We start from the raw sequence: 13,090 nt of genomic DNA, 5'->3' as shown, positions 1-13,090 counted from the left end.
CGAAATGGCCCCGTTCACGAGGTTGAGCTGCACCGACAGCTCCGACAATAAGCGGGGTAGCTGTAATTACACGCTATCGTGAGCTGTGCGACTGCCTTTCTTACTAGCAAACCTCACATCATCCTTTCCTCGCCACAATCTCCCTTCTCGGATTTCATGATAGTCAATTGATTTTCATTTTTCAAATCAAAAACTATGGGCAAAAAGAAGGTCCTCGTGAGTTATGGCGTTGACATCGATGTGAGATCTCCTAGCACAAGTTGTACGCGAGCGGTCACTAAACAGCAGATATATAGGCCGTTGCTGGCTGGCTTGGATCTTACGGAGGGGAAGACTCTACGAGCGACATTAGCAGAGGTAAGAAGCCTTACTAGCATTGATCTTCTACCGGTAGCTCATACTCGATAGGTCTTTGGGCTGGAACAGTAGGAACCCAGCGTCTACTGAAGCTCTTTGATAAGTACAATATCAAAGCAACATGGTTCATCGTAAAGCCACCCGGCGCTACATTTGTATAAAATTTCCTGACGCTTGTAGCCTGGCCATTCTCTTGACACCTTTCCCGAAGACTGCGCGGCGGTCCGTGACGCAGGTCACGAGATTGGTCTTCATGGCTACTCTCACGAAAATCCGGCGGATATGACTTTTGAGCAGCAACGTGATGTTCTCGACAAGACCTACAAACAACTCACCGCCTTCTGCAATGGTAAACCACCTCGTGGTTCCGTAGCACCTTGGTGGGAAACTTCGAAAGAAGGCACTGAGCTGCTGCTGAGCTATGGTATCGAATACGACCATTCCATGTCGCATGAAGACCACCGCTGCTACTGGCTACGCACGGGCGACTCATGGACGAAGATTGACTACAGCAAAAAAGCCGAGGAGTGGATGAAGCCTCTAGTCAAAGGACAGGAGACAGGTCTTGTAGAGATCCCGGGATCTTGGTATATCGATGATCTCCCACCGATGATGTTCATGAAGAAGAGCGCAAACTCTCATGGCTGGGTGAACCCAAGGGATGTTGAACAGATATGGATGGATCATTTTGATTACTTCTACCGCGAGTACGATGAGTTTGTTTTCCCCATGACAATCCATCCGGATGTTTCGGGCAGGCCACACGTTGTGCTGATGCATGAAAGGTATGTTGTTGGACAGCTTGGACAAGTACCGAACATGATACTAACCTTTGTGACAGGATTATCGAGCATATCAACAAGCATGAGGGTGTGGAATGGGTGACAATGGAGCAGATGGCAGATGATTTCAAGAAGAACAACAAGGTACCCGAGGGTGCCATGATGCCGGCCCCACGGGGTGAGATTTTGAAGTTGCAGAAAGAGGGCAAGGCGTACTCGCTGGTTGATTACGACGGCCCTATGCCGCAGTAGTACCAATAAGATGCTGAAACGATCACAAATGCTCACTTTTATCAAGATTTTAATCCGTTGTCGTTCAAATGTCTTTACTATTCATCTCTCATTCGGAATGTCGGAAATATCGGAACCTAGCTTGAGATCTGGACTAAGTACGGCCGATGTCCGCGGATCCATGGAAACCCCTCACGCCTCCATCGAGCCTCCACCCAGCACCCGACATCTTTCCCCCACTCTTGCGTCTACGCGTAATCGGCCTGCCGTAAACGCGACCTTATTGTGGTCTCCACCAATCGAGCGGTTCCCCATTCTGGATGCGAGGCTAGACGATGCATCGAGATGCAGGCCTAGGATAAGCGTGAATCTCATGCATCGGTTTAGCTGCTGTCAGCTAGTTGTCACGCGTCGTGATGCCGATAGGTGGGTGAGGATGGCGGCAAGCGGTGACGGTTGAGTAGCCATATCCCTTTTGATATACGTTGATATATCTGATGAACTGTGTATCGCTTGCACCGGCATATACTAATCTACAGCATTGTTGCTACGAGAAGCTTGACGTTCATCATTGAGTGTATAGAAGTCGTGACATCATGGCACCCGGTACTAAACCTCAAATCATACAGAAACAATACAGAGACGACTCAAGCAAGCTCGATGTAAGCCGTCTCTCTTGAAACCAGACGACTTAAACTGACACAAAACCAGGTTATCATCGTCGGCGCTGGTCTCGGTGGCCTCGGAGCAGCCATATCGACTTTACTCGCCGGTCATAACATTCACATTCTCGAATCCGCGCCTGAGATAGGCGAAATTGGTGCTGGAATCCAATGCCTCCCCAACTCATCACGAGTTCTCATCTCCTGGGGCCTCGAAGAATATCTCTCACAGCATGCCACCATGCCGCGACTATGCAATATGATCGGCTGGAAGGGGAACAAGATAAGCGAAATGGACTTCCATGAGTATGAGAAGGAGTGTGGGACACCATTTTGGGACTTCCACCGGGCCAACCTACACATGGGCTTGCTAGAGAGGGCCGTTGAGCTGGGTGCGAAGATGACTACCAAGGCCAGGGTTGTGGATGTGCAATACGAGCATGATGCGCATAACGGCTCTACCAGAGCTGTTGCTGTATGTCTGGACGGAACACGTTACAAGGCTGATCTAGTGGTCGGCGCGGATGGTATCAACTCCAAGTGCCGAGAGATACTACTAGGCCACGAAGACCCACCGCTCCTAACAGGCGATTTGGCTTATCGACTTCTGCTCAATACAGAAGATATGCTCAAGGATCCCGAGCTAAGAGGATTTGTAGAAGACCCCCAGGTTAATTACTGGATGGGGCCAGATGCACACGCTGTCAACTATGTACTCCGTGGCGGCAAGCTCTTCAACATGGTATTATTAGTACCAGACGACATGCCCGCAGGTGCCAATACACTCGCCGGAAACGTCGAGGAAATGCGTTCCCTCTACAAAGACTGGGATCCACGGATACCAAAGCTTCTCGCTCTATGCCAATCAGTGTCAAAATGGCGTCTTATGATCCGACCTGGTCTCGATCCTACCTGGTCACATGAATCCGGCGCGTACACCATCCTCGGCGATGCTGCACACGCAACCCTACCATACCTTGCCTCTGGTGCGGGCATGTCTCTGGAAGACGGTCATGTCCTAGGCCTCTGTCTCGCCAAGATAAAGAACAAATCCACGGCTGAGAAGAAGCGCGCCCTCGCCGTCTACGAGCGCTGCCGCCGCGAACGCACCGAACGTGTTGTTTCGCGCGGAAATCGCCAGCAATACCTCTACCACGTTCATGATGGTCCCGTGCAGCAAGAACGTGATCGCACCCTCCGTGCTTTTGGGGAGTTCAACGGCAAGGGAAGGATTAGCAAGGAAGAATATGAGGCAAAGGGGTTGAAAGTTGAAGATGATCCATTGGCGTGGAGGTGGGGTGGGGTTGGTAGCTGGTTGCTTACGTATGTATGTGAGGAGGATGTTGAGCAGAGGTGGAAGGAGTATGAGGCCGAGAGCAGGGCAGAAATGGGTGGAGAGGGGGTTAGAGCGGTGCTGTAGGAGATTTATGGTTAACATGCTTGCGATTCTGGCGGCTAGATGTTGTAGGTTGAATCTTCAGTTCAAAAGCATGATAGCAAGACGAGCTATGCAGCAAGTAGCAACAACTGAAGTATTATTCACATCCCAACATTGAGGAAACCTAGAGCCGAGAGAAAATATTGAACGCCATAGGGCGTGAGGACAAGCCACCAAAAACATTCGCTTATCACTAAGGTGAGTCCAAAGGTATCGGCTGAACTTCTCATACACATGTTGAAGTCGCGCAAGGCTGACTTGCGTACCTCGTCTGCCAACCCCTCGCACCCGAACATAGCTATCGGTTCCGCTGAAAGCCCCAACTAACCGACTAACCGACTGTTATTCTCCGCCATGCTTGACTGAAGGCGCAGGCTGAGCAGTGTAGCGACCACGCAAAGAGCCCTCAGCCGCAGCTGAAACCTGCAAAGCCCCCACAGCGGTGCCACACTCCTACTACTCGCGAGTTGTTCCGATGGTTTAGTCAGTTTGCCTCGCGTGTTTGGTACACTGCCTCGATCTCGTTTGAGACGTATTTGCATAGGTAGTCTGTACTACGTGTAGGTACTAGGTAGCTTGGTGGGAGGCTTAGCTGCCGCGCGTAGGCGAAACTGCAAGCTGAGAGGAAGAGTTGAAGAATCTAGAGTTCGGGTTGTGTTTAAATCGAAGGATTATCTACGTGTTCAGGGTTTTGAGTGTTCGCTGAATTCTTTATCAAGCCTCTTTGTGTTGCGAGTTTACAGAATCCGCAAACGAAACATCACCGCAACATCGTAGCCCTCGAATTATCTCTACAAGTCGAACCTAGTCCGAAATCAAGCGTCCCCCCCCCCCCCCATCGTATCGTAGTCCTCGGATCCAAGAAAAAGATCAAGATATAAGCTACCTCACAATGGCAATCGGAGGAATCGCACTCACACTAGCCGTCAGCGCTGCGGTACGACAATTCAGAAAATGGTCTTTAGAGTCGGAACAAGCAAAGGTAGGTACAAACACGGCGTCCATGTCATTCAGGTTGGACATTGAGGCTAACTGGAACAGCAGCCAAACAGAGACACCTATGTGCCGCCGCCGTCACAAAGAGATGCAGGAAATGACGCTGTTGCCGAACAGCTCCGCCAAGTCAAGATGCTGCTGTTGGTGGTTTGTTTGCTGTTGGCTGGAATATTGTATTCTTGGTCGGGGTCTAAGGGACTGTGACTACGAGATGGATCGGGTGTGCAACTTGCCATGTCAGCTCCTGCAGCACAGACATCGTTGATACTGCTTAGTGCGCTGCGTCTGTTGGGCAGAATGGTAGTCTACGTGTTTTCCCTTTGTGAGGCGCTAGTGGGCTTTCTTGGGGGTGGGCTATGCGGGATGGATAGGAAACTTGGTACACCGGCGGTTTGTTTCTGGCTTGCGTTGCAGCTGTGTAAGACTGCGGTGATGTATTCGACTGGATTGTCATGGCTATGGGTGGTTCCTACGGTGGGTTTTGTTATGCGGTAGTTTTATGGGATATGGAATGTTGACTTTCCTGGTGTGGTGTGCTTTACAGCGACGTGCTAGGTTACCAATGTGGTGGTGGTCCAATTGTAATAATTGTGAGACATTGGACGGGTGGGATGCGTTGGTCATCTAGTGTTAGACCGAAGGCCTTGGAACTTTCACGCGTCTATGTGCGCGACAAGCTTTGAGAGTATTGAGCACTGATAAAGAGATTCCTGTGCACCTATAGCCGCTTCCTTCCTAAGTGTCCTATTAGGGAACATTGAAAGAACGCACAATTTCATTCACGCTCATTCATCGTGGCTGTTGTTCCAAGGCGCAGTGTACAATGACTCAGTTTCACCTTCACTTCCACTTCCACTTCCACTTTCACTTACTAGACTTCTGACGTGCAATTACGTCAGGGCAATAATTCTCCTGTCGCAATAGCTACACTAACAAAACAACACCACGACCTGTATACCCCCGCACTCTTCCAACCCACTATACCCGCAGCCCACCATTTTAGCTATATCTTCTCAAGAACATAGACCTGTTAGCGTGCCTGAGACTTACACCGATCGCAATGGTAACACCGCCCACGCCACCGAAGGCTTCATGGAAGGACCCATACTATTCATGGCGCGGCCACAGTCCTTTGCGACACGAATACAAGGTCACTCGGACATCAGAAGTGGACTCCAACACCACAGCCTCGGGCGCTTCGGCCCATCACAACCTCTCTGTAAGCCACCTACTAGGGACCATGTCTTCCCCAGGTTCCACTAACAGCACGTCGACCGCCGCCCATAATCTCCTCGACACCGAACAGGAGGACCCAGAAGATTACGATCCCGAGTACGCCACCTACCTTGCAGCCACCATTCAGTCACAAGCCGAGAAGGAGGATTTGGAATAGTACAAGGAATTCTACCGTATTCAGACCATGCTTGACAGGAAAAAGGGCTTGAATGAGCGGTTGGCCTTGAAGCTGAGTGATAGAAGGCTTAGAGATGCAATTGGAAGGTATTGCAGTAGTAGAGAGTGTGGGAGGGAGAGGGACGGAGTGGAGGGTACATGGACGATAGGCAAGGGAACGGGGGGTACAGAAGGGCATAGGAGGTTGCGAGAGTACTATGAGGATGGGAGGCTGAAAAGGAAGAGGGGTGGAGAGGACGAGGATCGGGAGGTTAGGGGATTGGGGAAGAAGGTGAGGAAATGATAGAAGAAGCATCAAGGCATCCTTGTAGAGTCGGCTGAAGAGGGGAACGCGTCTTGTATCTATCAACCAAGAACGAAATACATACCACTAGATTCTCATACAGCAATACATGTACAGCAGTGACGTTCAACGCGTGGACACTCGAGTCGGACAGGAAGCGGCCACCAAGTGGAGATGAGCGGATCATGGAGCATGAGCATGGGCCGCGACTGCCAAGATGCGGGGAAAGCTCCCCAACATGACAGCACATGCAAGGTACCACAACAGCTATAGCTTGCAGCTGACGCCCCTGATCCATCTCAGCATAATCCCTCTCAAACCAGCTTTTCTCACAAAAAACCATCCTCAATCATGGGCGGAGAATCACACCGCAATGTACCGGTCCCAGTTGTGGCCAAAGAATACCCCAAACTGGCGGCTGGTCCCGTTGGTAAGCAGATTCACAGTATTTACCAGAGTCGCTTGAGGCAGTTTATGGATGGAGGACAATATAGAGGACAGAGTCTTATAGGGTAAGCTTTATTCGGCTGTATATACTGTAAGGCAGCATTATTACAGCTTCAAAAATGCTCATACGTCATACAGCAAGCTCACCGAGGCTACCGCATCCGGTACCGACTGGATTAAGCTCTCTGTCTACTCACCTCCAAACCTCTCACGTCCGCTTTTCAAAGATGCAACCTCGCACGCGTTCCAGCCCACCAAAGTCGGCGAGAAGTTCGGCCCCAGCTGGTCGACGCATTGGTTCAAGGTCCAGCTTACTCTCCCCAAGCACATGCTGGACAAGGAGCACCTTGAGTTTGTCTGGGACGCGGATAACGAGGGCTTAATTTGGACGGAAGATGGACACACTGTACATGGCTTGACTGGCGGAGGCGAGCGGACACAATGGATACTACCCAAGGCGTTCCGGGACGGCAAGGAGCATACCTTCTACATTGAGATGGCATGCAACGGAATGTTCGGAAATGCTCCCGGTGGTGATTCAATCCAGCCGCCTGCTCCTGATAGGTACTACACCCTACACACTGCCGAGGTTCAGGCTGTCAACCTAGAAGCAAGAGCTCTTTACTTTGACTTTTGGGAGATCTCGGATGCTGCCCGCGAGTTCCCTTCGGACTCGACCCAGGCGCATGATGCCCAACAGATTTGCAATCGAATTATGGATACATTTATTGCCGGTAATGGAAGCCAGGAGAGCCTCAAGGCGGCTCGCAAGATTGCTGCCGAATACGTCGGAAAGAATGTGGATTCCGCCAAGGTGTACGAAGGTGACCAAGAGGCTCTCGTGCACGGTATCGGTTACTGCCATATCGACACATGTTGGCTGTGGCCGTTCGACGAGACGAAGCGCAAGGTCAACCGATCCTGGTCGAACCAGTGCGATCTCATTGACCGATACCCCGAACTTCGCTTCTGCTGTTCGCAGGCACAGCAGTACAAGTGGCTTGAGCAATACTACCCATCCACATTTGACCGTGTTAAGAAGAAGGTCAAGGAAGGCAGCTTCCAACCTATCGGTGGTAGCTGGGTTGAGCATGACACCAACTTGCCTGGCGGAGAGTCTCTCATCAGGCAATTCTTGTACGGCCAACGTTACTTTGAGAGTAGATTTGGCCAGCGGTGTCGCACATTCTGGCTTCCGGATACCTTCGGGTACTCCACACAGTTGCCGCAGATCTGTCGCATTTCTGGGATGACGAGGTTCCTGACCCAGAAGTTGAGCTGGAACAACATCAACGACTTCCCCCACACCACCTTCAACTGGGTCGCTCTGGACAACAGCCAGGTCGTTTGCCATATGCCGCCATCGGAGACTTATACTTGCGAAGCCAACTTTGGCGACGTCAAGCGTAGCGTCACCCAACACAAGTCTCTTGACCAAGACAAGTCGTCCTTGATTGTCTTTGGCAAGGGAGATGGAGGCGGTGGCCCAACATGGCAGCACCTTGAAAAGCTTAGGCGATGCCGCGGAATCAGTGACACGGCAGGACTGCTACCTCGACTCAAGCTTGGTGACTCTGCAGATGACTTCTTCGATCGTCTAGAAAAGAAGGTCGAGAATGGCACTGAGCTTGTCACATGGTACGGCGAGCTGTACTTTGAGCTTCACCGTGGTACCTACACTACGCAATCCAACAACAAGCGCAACAACAGAAGGTCCGAAATCATGCTGAGGGACATTGAGTACCTTGCGACTCTCGCTACGATCAAGAACGGGTTTGGCAAACGCAGCTCGTACAAGTATCCCAAGAAGGATATTGACGACATGTGGGAGAATGTGCTGTTGTGCCAGTTCCACGACTGTCTGCCTGGAAGTTCGATCGAAATGTGCTACGATGACTCCGATCGCGTAAGTATTGACAGCTTTGGTTGTGCGACACTTTGCTGACTCTTCTAGATCTATGCCGAAGTATTCGCTACTGGAGAGCGACTGTTGTCTGATGCGCTGGCCGAGCTCGGTTTCGACGACAATGAGTCGGCCTGGAATGAAGATACTAAGCTCTTCGCCATGAACACCTTGCCATGGAATCGCACGGAGATTGTGGAACTCCCGAGCACAGCAAGCCAAGCAAGATACGGTTCTGCTAAGACCAAGTATGGTCTTGCACATCGAAATGGGACAGAGAAGGGCTTGGGCGCTCTAGAGGTCCTCCCTCTAGCATCCCAGTTCTCGGCAAACCAGGTGTCTATCCAAGAAATCCGTACCAACGTGTACGAGCTCCGCAACTCACAGTTTGTCGTTCAAGTTGAAAAGGGCGCAATCACGTCGCTTTACGACATAGTTGCCGACCGCGAGCTGATCCCCAAGGGCGCAAAGGCCGGTCAGCTCGTCATCTTCGATGATAAGCCTCTGTACTGGCAGGCATGGGATGTCGAAGTGTACCATTTGCAATCGCGTCAGGAACTTGAGCCCAGCAAGGTTACAGTCACAGAGAATAACATTCACCGCGTGAGCCTGCAAATTGAAACCAAGATCTCTGACAAATCTTGGGTCAAGACGACAATGAGTCTCGCCGCAGCTGTAGGCTCAGCACCAGCAGCAATTGAGTTTGATGCGGAAATTGAATGGCACGAGACGATGCGATTCCTCAAGGTCGAGTTCCCCGTCGACATTGTAAACACAGAAGCCAGCTACGAAACGCAATTTGGCATCGTCCGCCGACCCACACACTACAACACATCCTGGGACATGGCCAAGTTCGAAGTCTGCTGCCACAAGTGGGCCGACCTATCTGAAGCAACATACGGTGTGTCCATTCTCAACGACAGCAAATACGGCTTCGCCGTCGCTGGAAACGTCATGCGTCTCTCGCTGCTCCGCTCCTCCAAGGCCCCAGACGCCCACGCAGACATGGGCTCCCACAAGACACGCTACGCCATCTTCCCGCACAAGGGCCCCCTAGACCAGCGCACTGTCCGCAAAGCCTTTGAATTCAACAACCCCCTCAAAATCGTCGGTCGCAACACCAGTCTCTCAACCGCACACACCAGCTTCCTCAACCCCTTCCACATCTACGGCGCTGACAACCTCGTCTTGGATACCATCAAGCGCGGTGAGGACGACGAGGATGTATCGAGGGGTGAGTTGCCTGTTAAAGACGGCCATTGTGTTGTGCTGAGGGTGTACGATTCGCTGGGTGGAAAGAGTAAGGGTGTGCTAACTTGGGGTGACTTGAAAGTTAAGAAGGTGGTTAAATGTAATGCGTTGGAGGATGAAGAGGAGGAGTTGGGGATTAGAGAGGTTAGTGTCAAGGATGGGGAGATGGAGGAGAAGGGTGTGCCGATTGAGATTCGGGCGTTTGAGGTGGCGACTTTCAAGTTGGTGCTTGAGTAGTGGGGATGTGTTTCTAGTTTAGTACCGCTGGCGCTTGGTTTGCGTGGGTAGCAGGTTATGAATATTTATGATCATTTCGAGCACTGATATCACCAACAACACCAAGTGATGCATACAACGTAAATTCAACATACCCCATCACCTGAACAAAGAGGAAGCAATGGATGGAGAGAATCATTGTTCACATTGTACTACCCAGACGCCAAAGTCTCCTACCCGAGTCTCCATCAAAGCCGCAACTTTCCGTTGTCGACTAATCTACCCTATTTCAAAACACACACGTACACAGACACGCAAAGCTATCATCCAGACCGTTCCAACCAAACCCCCTTAGTGAATACGCTCAAGCTTAAGCCTGTTCCTAGCAATCTTATCGTCGACCTGATCAGTCTTGCCGGTGATACGTGTAATATGTTCATTCTGGGCATCGACCTCTGTACCAATCGCGCGACCGAGTTGGTTAAGACCCTTGGCCATGGTGTGCAATTGCGCTGTGGAGAAAATCATATTAGCATATATATCGTGTATAAGGGGTCGGGAATACATACTCAAATTATCATCAATCTGCTTCTCCATATCCTCATCCTCGTCATCAGCCTCGAACTGATAATTGTTCATCCTGCTGAGTTTAGACCCGCTGTTCGCGCCACCAGCACCAGCGGCTCCGATGCCGCGCTGGGCTTCGTTGACTCGGTTTGCAGAGTGCCAAGCGGCGCGGTTAGTGGCCTCGCGAGTTTCGCGGTCGCGCGCGTGCTGGTCCATTGCCTTTTGCATTTCCTTTTCGCGCTTCGAGTTGCCGGTGAAGGGGTTAGGGACGATGGAGAACATGCTAGCGTTGATGCGGGCTAGTTCTTTGGTTTGGCCGTTGGCTCGGTCACTTTGGATGGAGGCGAGGTCGAGGTTGCGCTCGGTGCTGGCTGGGGTGTTAGTGATGCGGGAGGATGGCTAGGTTGGTTGGGCTTACTTGTGGATGCGCTCTCCTTGTGCGCCGAGGGTTGAGAGTGTGCCGCGACCGGTCTCCATGGCTTGTTCAGCTAGGCGGAGGGCGTTTCGTGTGCTGGATACATCTTGTTGCTTCATGAACTTGATCTCTTGCTTGGTGGCTTCGATGTCCTCCTACAGATTGAGTCAGCATGTATTCCAGCCGCAAGTAGTGCCTGAGTCACTCACCTCTTCCTGTTCCTCAGCCGTCAGTTGACGGTCTTCGTATGCTCCATAACCACCGGGTGTCGCCGAGCCATAGCCGCCAGGAGCGCTGCCACCGTATCCACCACTTTGCGCACCTCCGTAACCACCGGATTGCTGTGGTGGTTGTGCTGGCTGAGCTTGTTGGCGCTTTGGTGCATTTCCGAAGAGCTCGTTGCGGCCAGCTTCGGTGCTCATGGTATCATTTGAAGGGGTCCTACCGAGTCCACCATAGCCACCGGGACGCTGAGGCGGTCCTCCACCATAAGCATCCTGGCCGTACCCTGACTGTGCACCGTAACTTGCTCCCTGAGCGCCATATCCGCCTGGCCTCTGACCATAACTCTGACCAGGTCCCGTGACGGCTGGTGTCTTCTCCTGTCGGAATGAGTTGTCTGCACCGCCCGGGTATGAGGGAGGTGGTTGGGCGTATGGGTCTTTTGCTGGAGGTGCAGCATACGGGTTCTGGGCTGCCGGAGCCGGGCTTTCTTTTCCGCTCTTATCCTTCTTCTTGCTAAAGAGACCCATGTTTGGAGATGTCGTTGGTGACTGTTCGATATGGTCGCGTGTCGAGGTTTGAGGCTACGAGGAGGCAGCTAGCTGAATTGTGGGGGTGGGTTTATCGATTGCGCAACCAAGCTTTGCACTTCCGGCTGTCTTTGAACTTAATATGTGCAGTGTCGAGTAATTGAAGGGGCCTCGCAAAGCAAAGAAGCGACTTTAAGGCGTGTTTGAACGTCACGACTTAAGAGGCATGAGTGTTTGAGCGGTCGACGCCCGGAGCGTAGAGTGTTTCAACCGATCAAGCGCCCAGAGCTGACGCTAGCGCGAGGCGGAGTTAAGGGTACGCGCCACCGCGTGGCTGTAGTCGTCATATTAATAGACCAGCAAAGGAAAACTTGGCTACATAAAACATTTTTTGTACCTCACTTGAACTGCTACTTGATTTCACGCACGGGATAATCGCCGCTTTAGCCCCTAAATTTCTTCTGCACCTTCTCAACTTGGGTCGACATGTCGTTGGGCCCACATGATTTGGTCCCTGCATGTAGTTGCAGTACCCCTGTTCACGCCCAGCAGAGGTCCATTCGGGCATCAAGAATATCGGGTCAGTGTTTCCGTGCATTACTATCTGGGTATCTCGATCTAATCATCTATCCAATCACCTCTATACCTGCTATGTGGTCCAAATTGCGCTATCCTCCTCATGCATGGTTTCACCATCAGAAGAAGGCAAATCCTCGTGCTCCTCCTTTGTCCAGATCTCGTTGCCTGCCACCACTGGGAAAGATGTCAAGACCCTACTGATATCCCCCCACCATGTTTCGCCAAATGTACGGTACCAGTCTACTGTAATTTTGAGACCTTCTTCAAAGCTGGTTTTGGGTTGCCAGCCTAGTGCCGTAAGCTTGGATCCATCCGTCGCGTATCGCTGGTCATTGAACGGTCGGTCTTCCGTATGCTCTACCCACTCGGATAACTCAGCAGACGAAGTATGAGGAATATCGAAGATATCCAGCAGTCTGTTGCAGATATCCGTGTTCGATATCTCGTCCTTGGATGCAATATTGTAGATCTGGCCGACATCGCCCTTGTGTAGTATCGTATCGAGTGCGTCGACGATGTCTCCTGCGTAGATGTAACGTCGTGTTGGTGAGCCGTCGCCGTGAAGTAGGAGCTTCTGCTTTCTTTGCAGGAGCATAATGAATTTCGGGATAATCTCTACTCCAATGTTAGTCTTGGGTGCCTGCTTCAACTGCAAGAGAATGACGTACTCTCTGGAAATTGATGTGGTCCATACACATTGTTTGCCCGAACGGTAATCAGAGGCAACTTGAAGCTACTCCGATATGCGCTGACCATCATCTCCGCCGCAGCTTTACTAGCAGAGTATGGATTTGTGGG

At 51.5% G+C, this 13,090-nt stretch overlaps 7 protein-coding genes across 7 annotated transcripts; 5 read left to right on the top strand and 2 right to left on the bottom strand.

Moving 5' to 3' along the window:
- Nucleotides 1-195: 195 nt before the first annotated feature.
- PtrM4_139660 (uncharacterized protein) lies at nt 196-1,444 on the top strand (the record flags this gene model as incomplete). The annotated part of the gene is made up of 6 exons (XM_001938001.2): nt 196-240; nt 297-357; nt 409-488; nt 538-1,142; nt 1,199-1,387; nt 1,438-1,444. 6 exons carry the CDS (start codon nt 196-198, stop codon nt 1,442-1,444), a joined length of 987 nt encoding a protein of 328 aa, XP_001938036.2.
- Nucleotides 1,445-1,966: 522 nt separating this feature from the next.
- Nucleotides 1,967-3,452, top strand: PtrM4_139650 (UbiH, 2-polyprenyl-6-methoxyphenol hydroxylase and related FAD-dependent oxidoreductase; the record flags this gene model as incomplete). Its single annotated transcript, XM_001938002.1, has 2 exons — nt 1,967-2,032; nt 2,082-3,452. The coding sequence occupies 2 exons, from the start codon at nt 1,967-1,969 to the stop codon at nt 3,450-3,452; spliced, it is 1,437 nt and encodes a 478-aa protein (XP_001938037.1).
- A 910-nt stretch (nt 3,453-4,362) lies between these two features.
- Nucleotides 4,363-4,670, top strand: PtrM4_139640 (uncharacterized protein; the record flags this gene model as incomplete). The annotated part of the gene is made up of 2 exons (XM_066109433.1): nt 4,363-4,452; nt 4,512-4,670. 2 exons carry the CDS (start codon nt 4,363-4,365, stop codon nt 4,668-4,670), a joined length of 249 nt encoding a protein of 82 aa, XP_065960355.1.
- An 856-nt stretch (nt 4,671-5,526) lies between these two features.
- PtrM4_139630 (uncharacterized protein) lies at nt 5,527-5,859 on the top strand (the record flags this gene model as incomplete). Its single annotated transcript, XM_001938004.1, has 1 exon — nt 5,527-5,859. One exon carries the CDS (start codon nt 5,527-5,529, stop codon nt 5,857-5,859), a length of 333 nt encoding a protein of 110 aa, XP_001938039.1.
- A 654-nt stretch (nt 5,860-6,513) lies between these two features.
- Nucleotides 6,514-10,000, top strand: PtrM4_139620 (AMS1, Alpha-mannosidase; the record flags this gene model as incomplete). The annotated part of the gene is made up of 3 exons (XM_001938005.2): nt 6,514-6,674; nt 6,748-8,515; nt 8,564-10,000. 3 exons carry the CDS (start codon nt 6,514-6,516, stop codon nt 9,998-10,000), a joined length of 3,366 nt encoding a protein of 1,121 aa, XP_001938040.1.
- Nucleotides 10,001-10,330: 330 nt separating this feature from the next.
- On the bottom strand, nt 10,331-11,713 carry PtrM4_139610 (SNARE multi-domain protein; the record flags this gene model as incomplete). The annotated part of the gene is made up of 4 exons (XM_001938006.2): nt 10,331-10,491; nt 10,549-10,913; nt 10,965-11,116; nt 11,171-11,713. The coding sequence occupies 4 exons, from the start codon at nt 11,711-11,713 to the stop codon at nt 10,331-10,333; spliced, it is 1,221 nt and encodes a 406-aa protein (XP_001938041.1).
- Nucleotides 11,714-12,362: 649 nt separating this feature from the next.
- On the bottom strand, nt 12,363-13,051 carry PtrM4_139600 (uncharacterized protein; the record flags this gene model as incomplete). The annotated part of the gene is made up of 2 exons (XM_066109432.1): nt 12,363-12,907; nt 12,961-13,051. 2 exons carry the CDS (start codon nt 13,049-13,051, stop codon nt 12,363-12,365), a joined length of 636 nt encoding a protein of 211 aa, XP_065960354.1.
- Between the last annotated feature and the right edge of the window lie 39 nt (nt 13,052-13,090).

Source organism: Pyrenophora tritici-repentis, chromosome 8, assembly GCF_003171515.1.
Source record: "Pyrenophora tritici-repentis strain M4 chromosome 8, whole genome shotgun sequence".
In the NCBI taxonomy this organism is placed as follows: Eukaryota; Fungi; Ascomycota; class Dothideomycetes; order Pleosporales; family Pleosporaceae; genus Pyrenophora; species Pyrenophora tritici-repentis.
The sequence above is the reverse complement of the archived record's forward strand: the minus strand, read 5'-3'. Positions and strand labels throughout refer to the sequence as shown.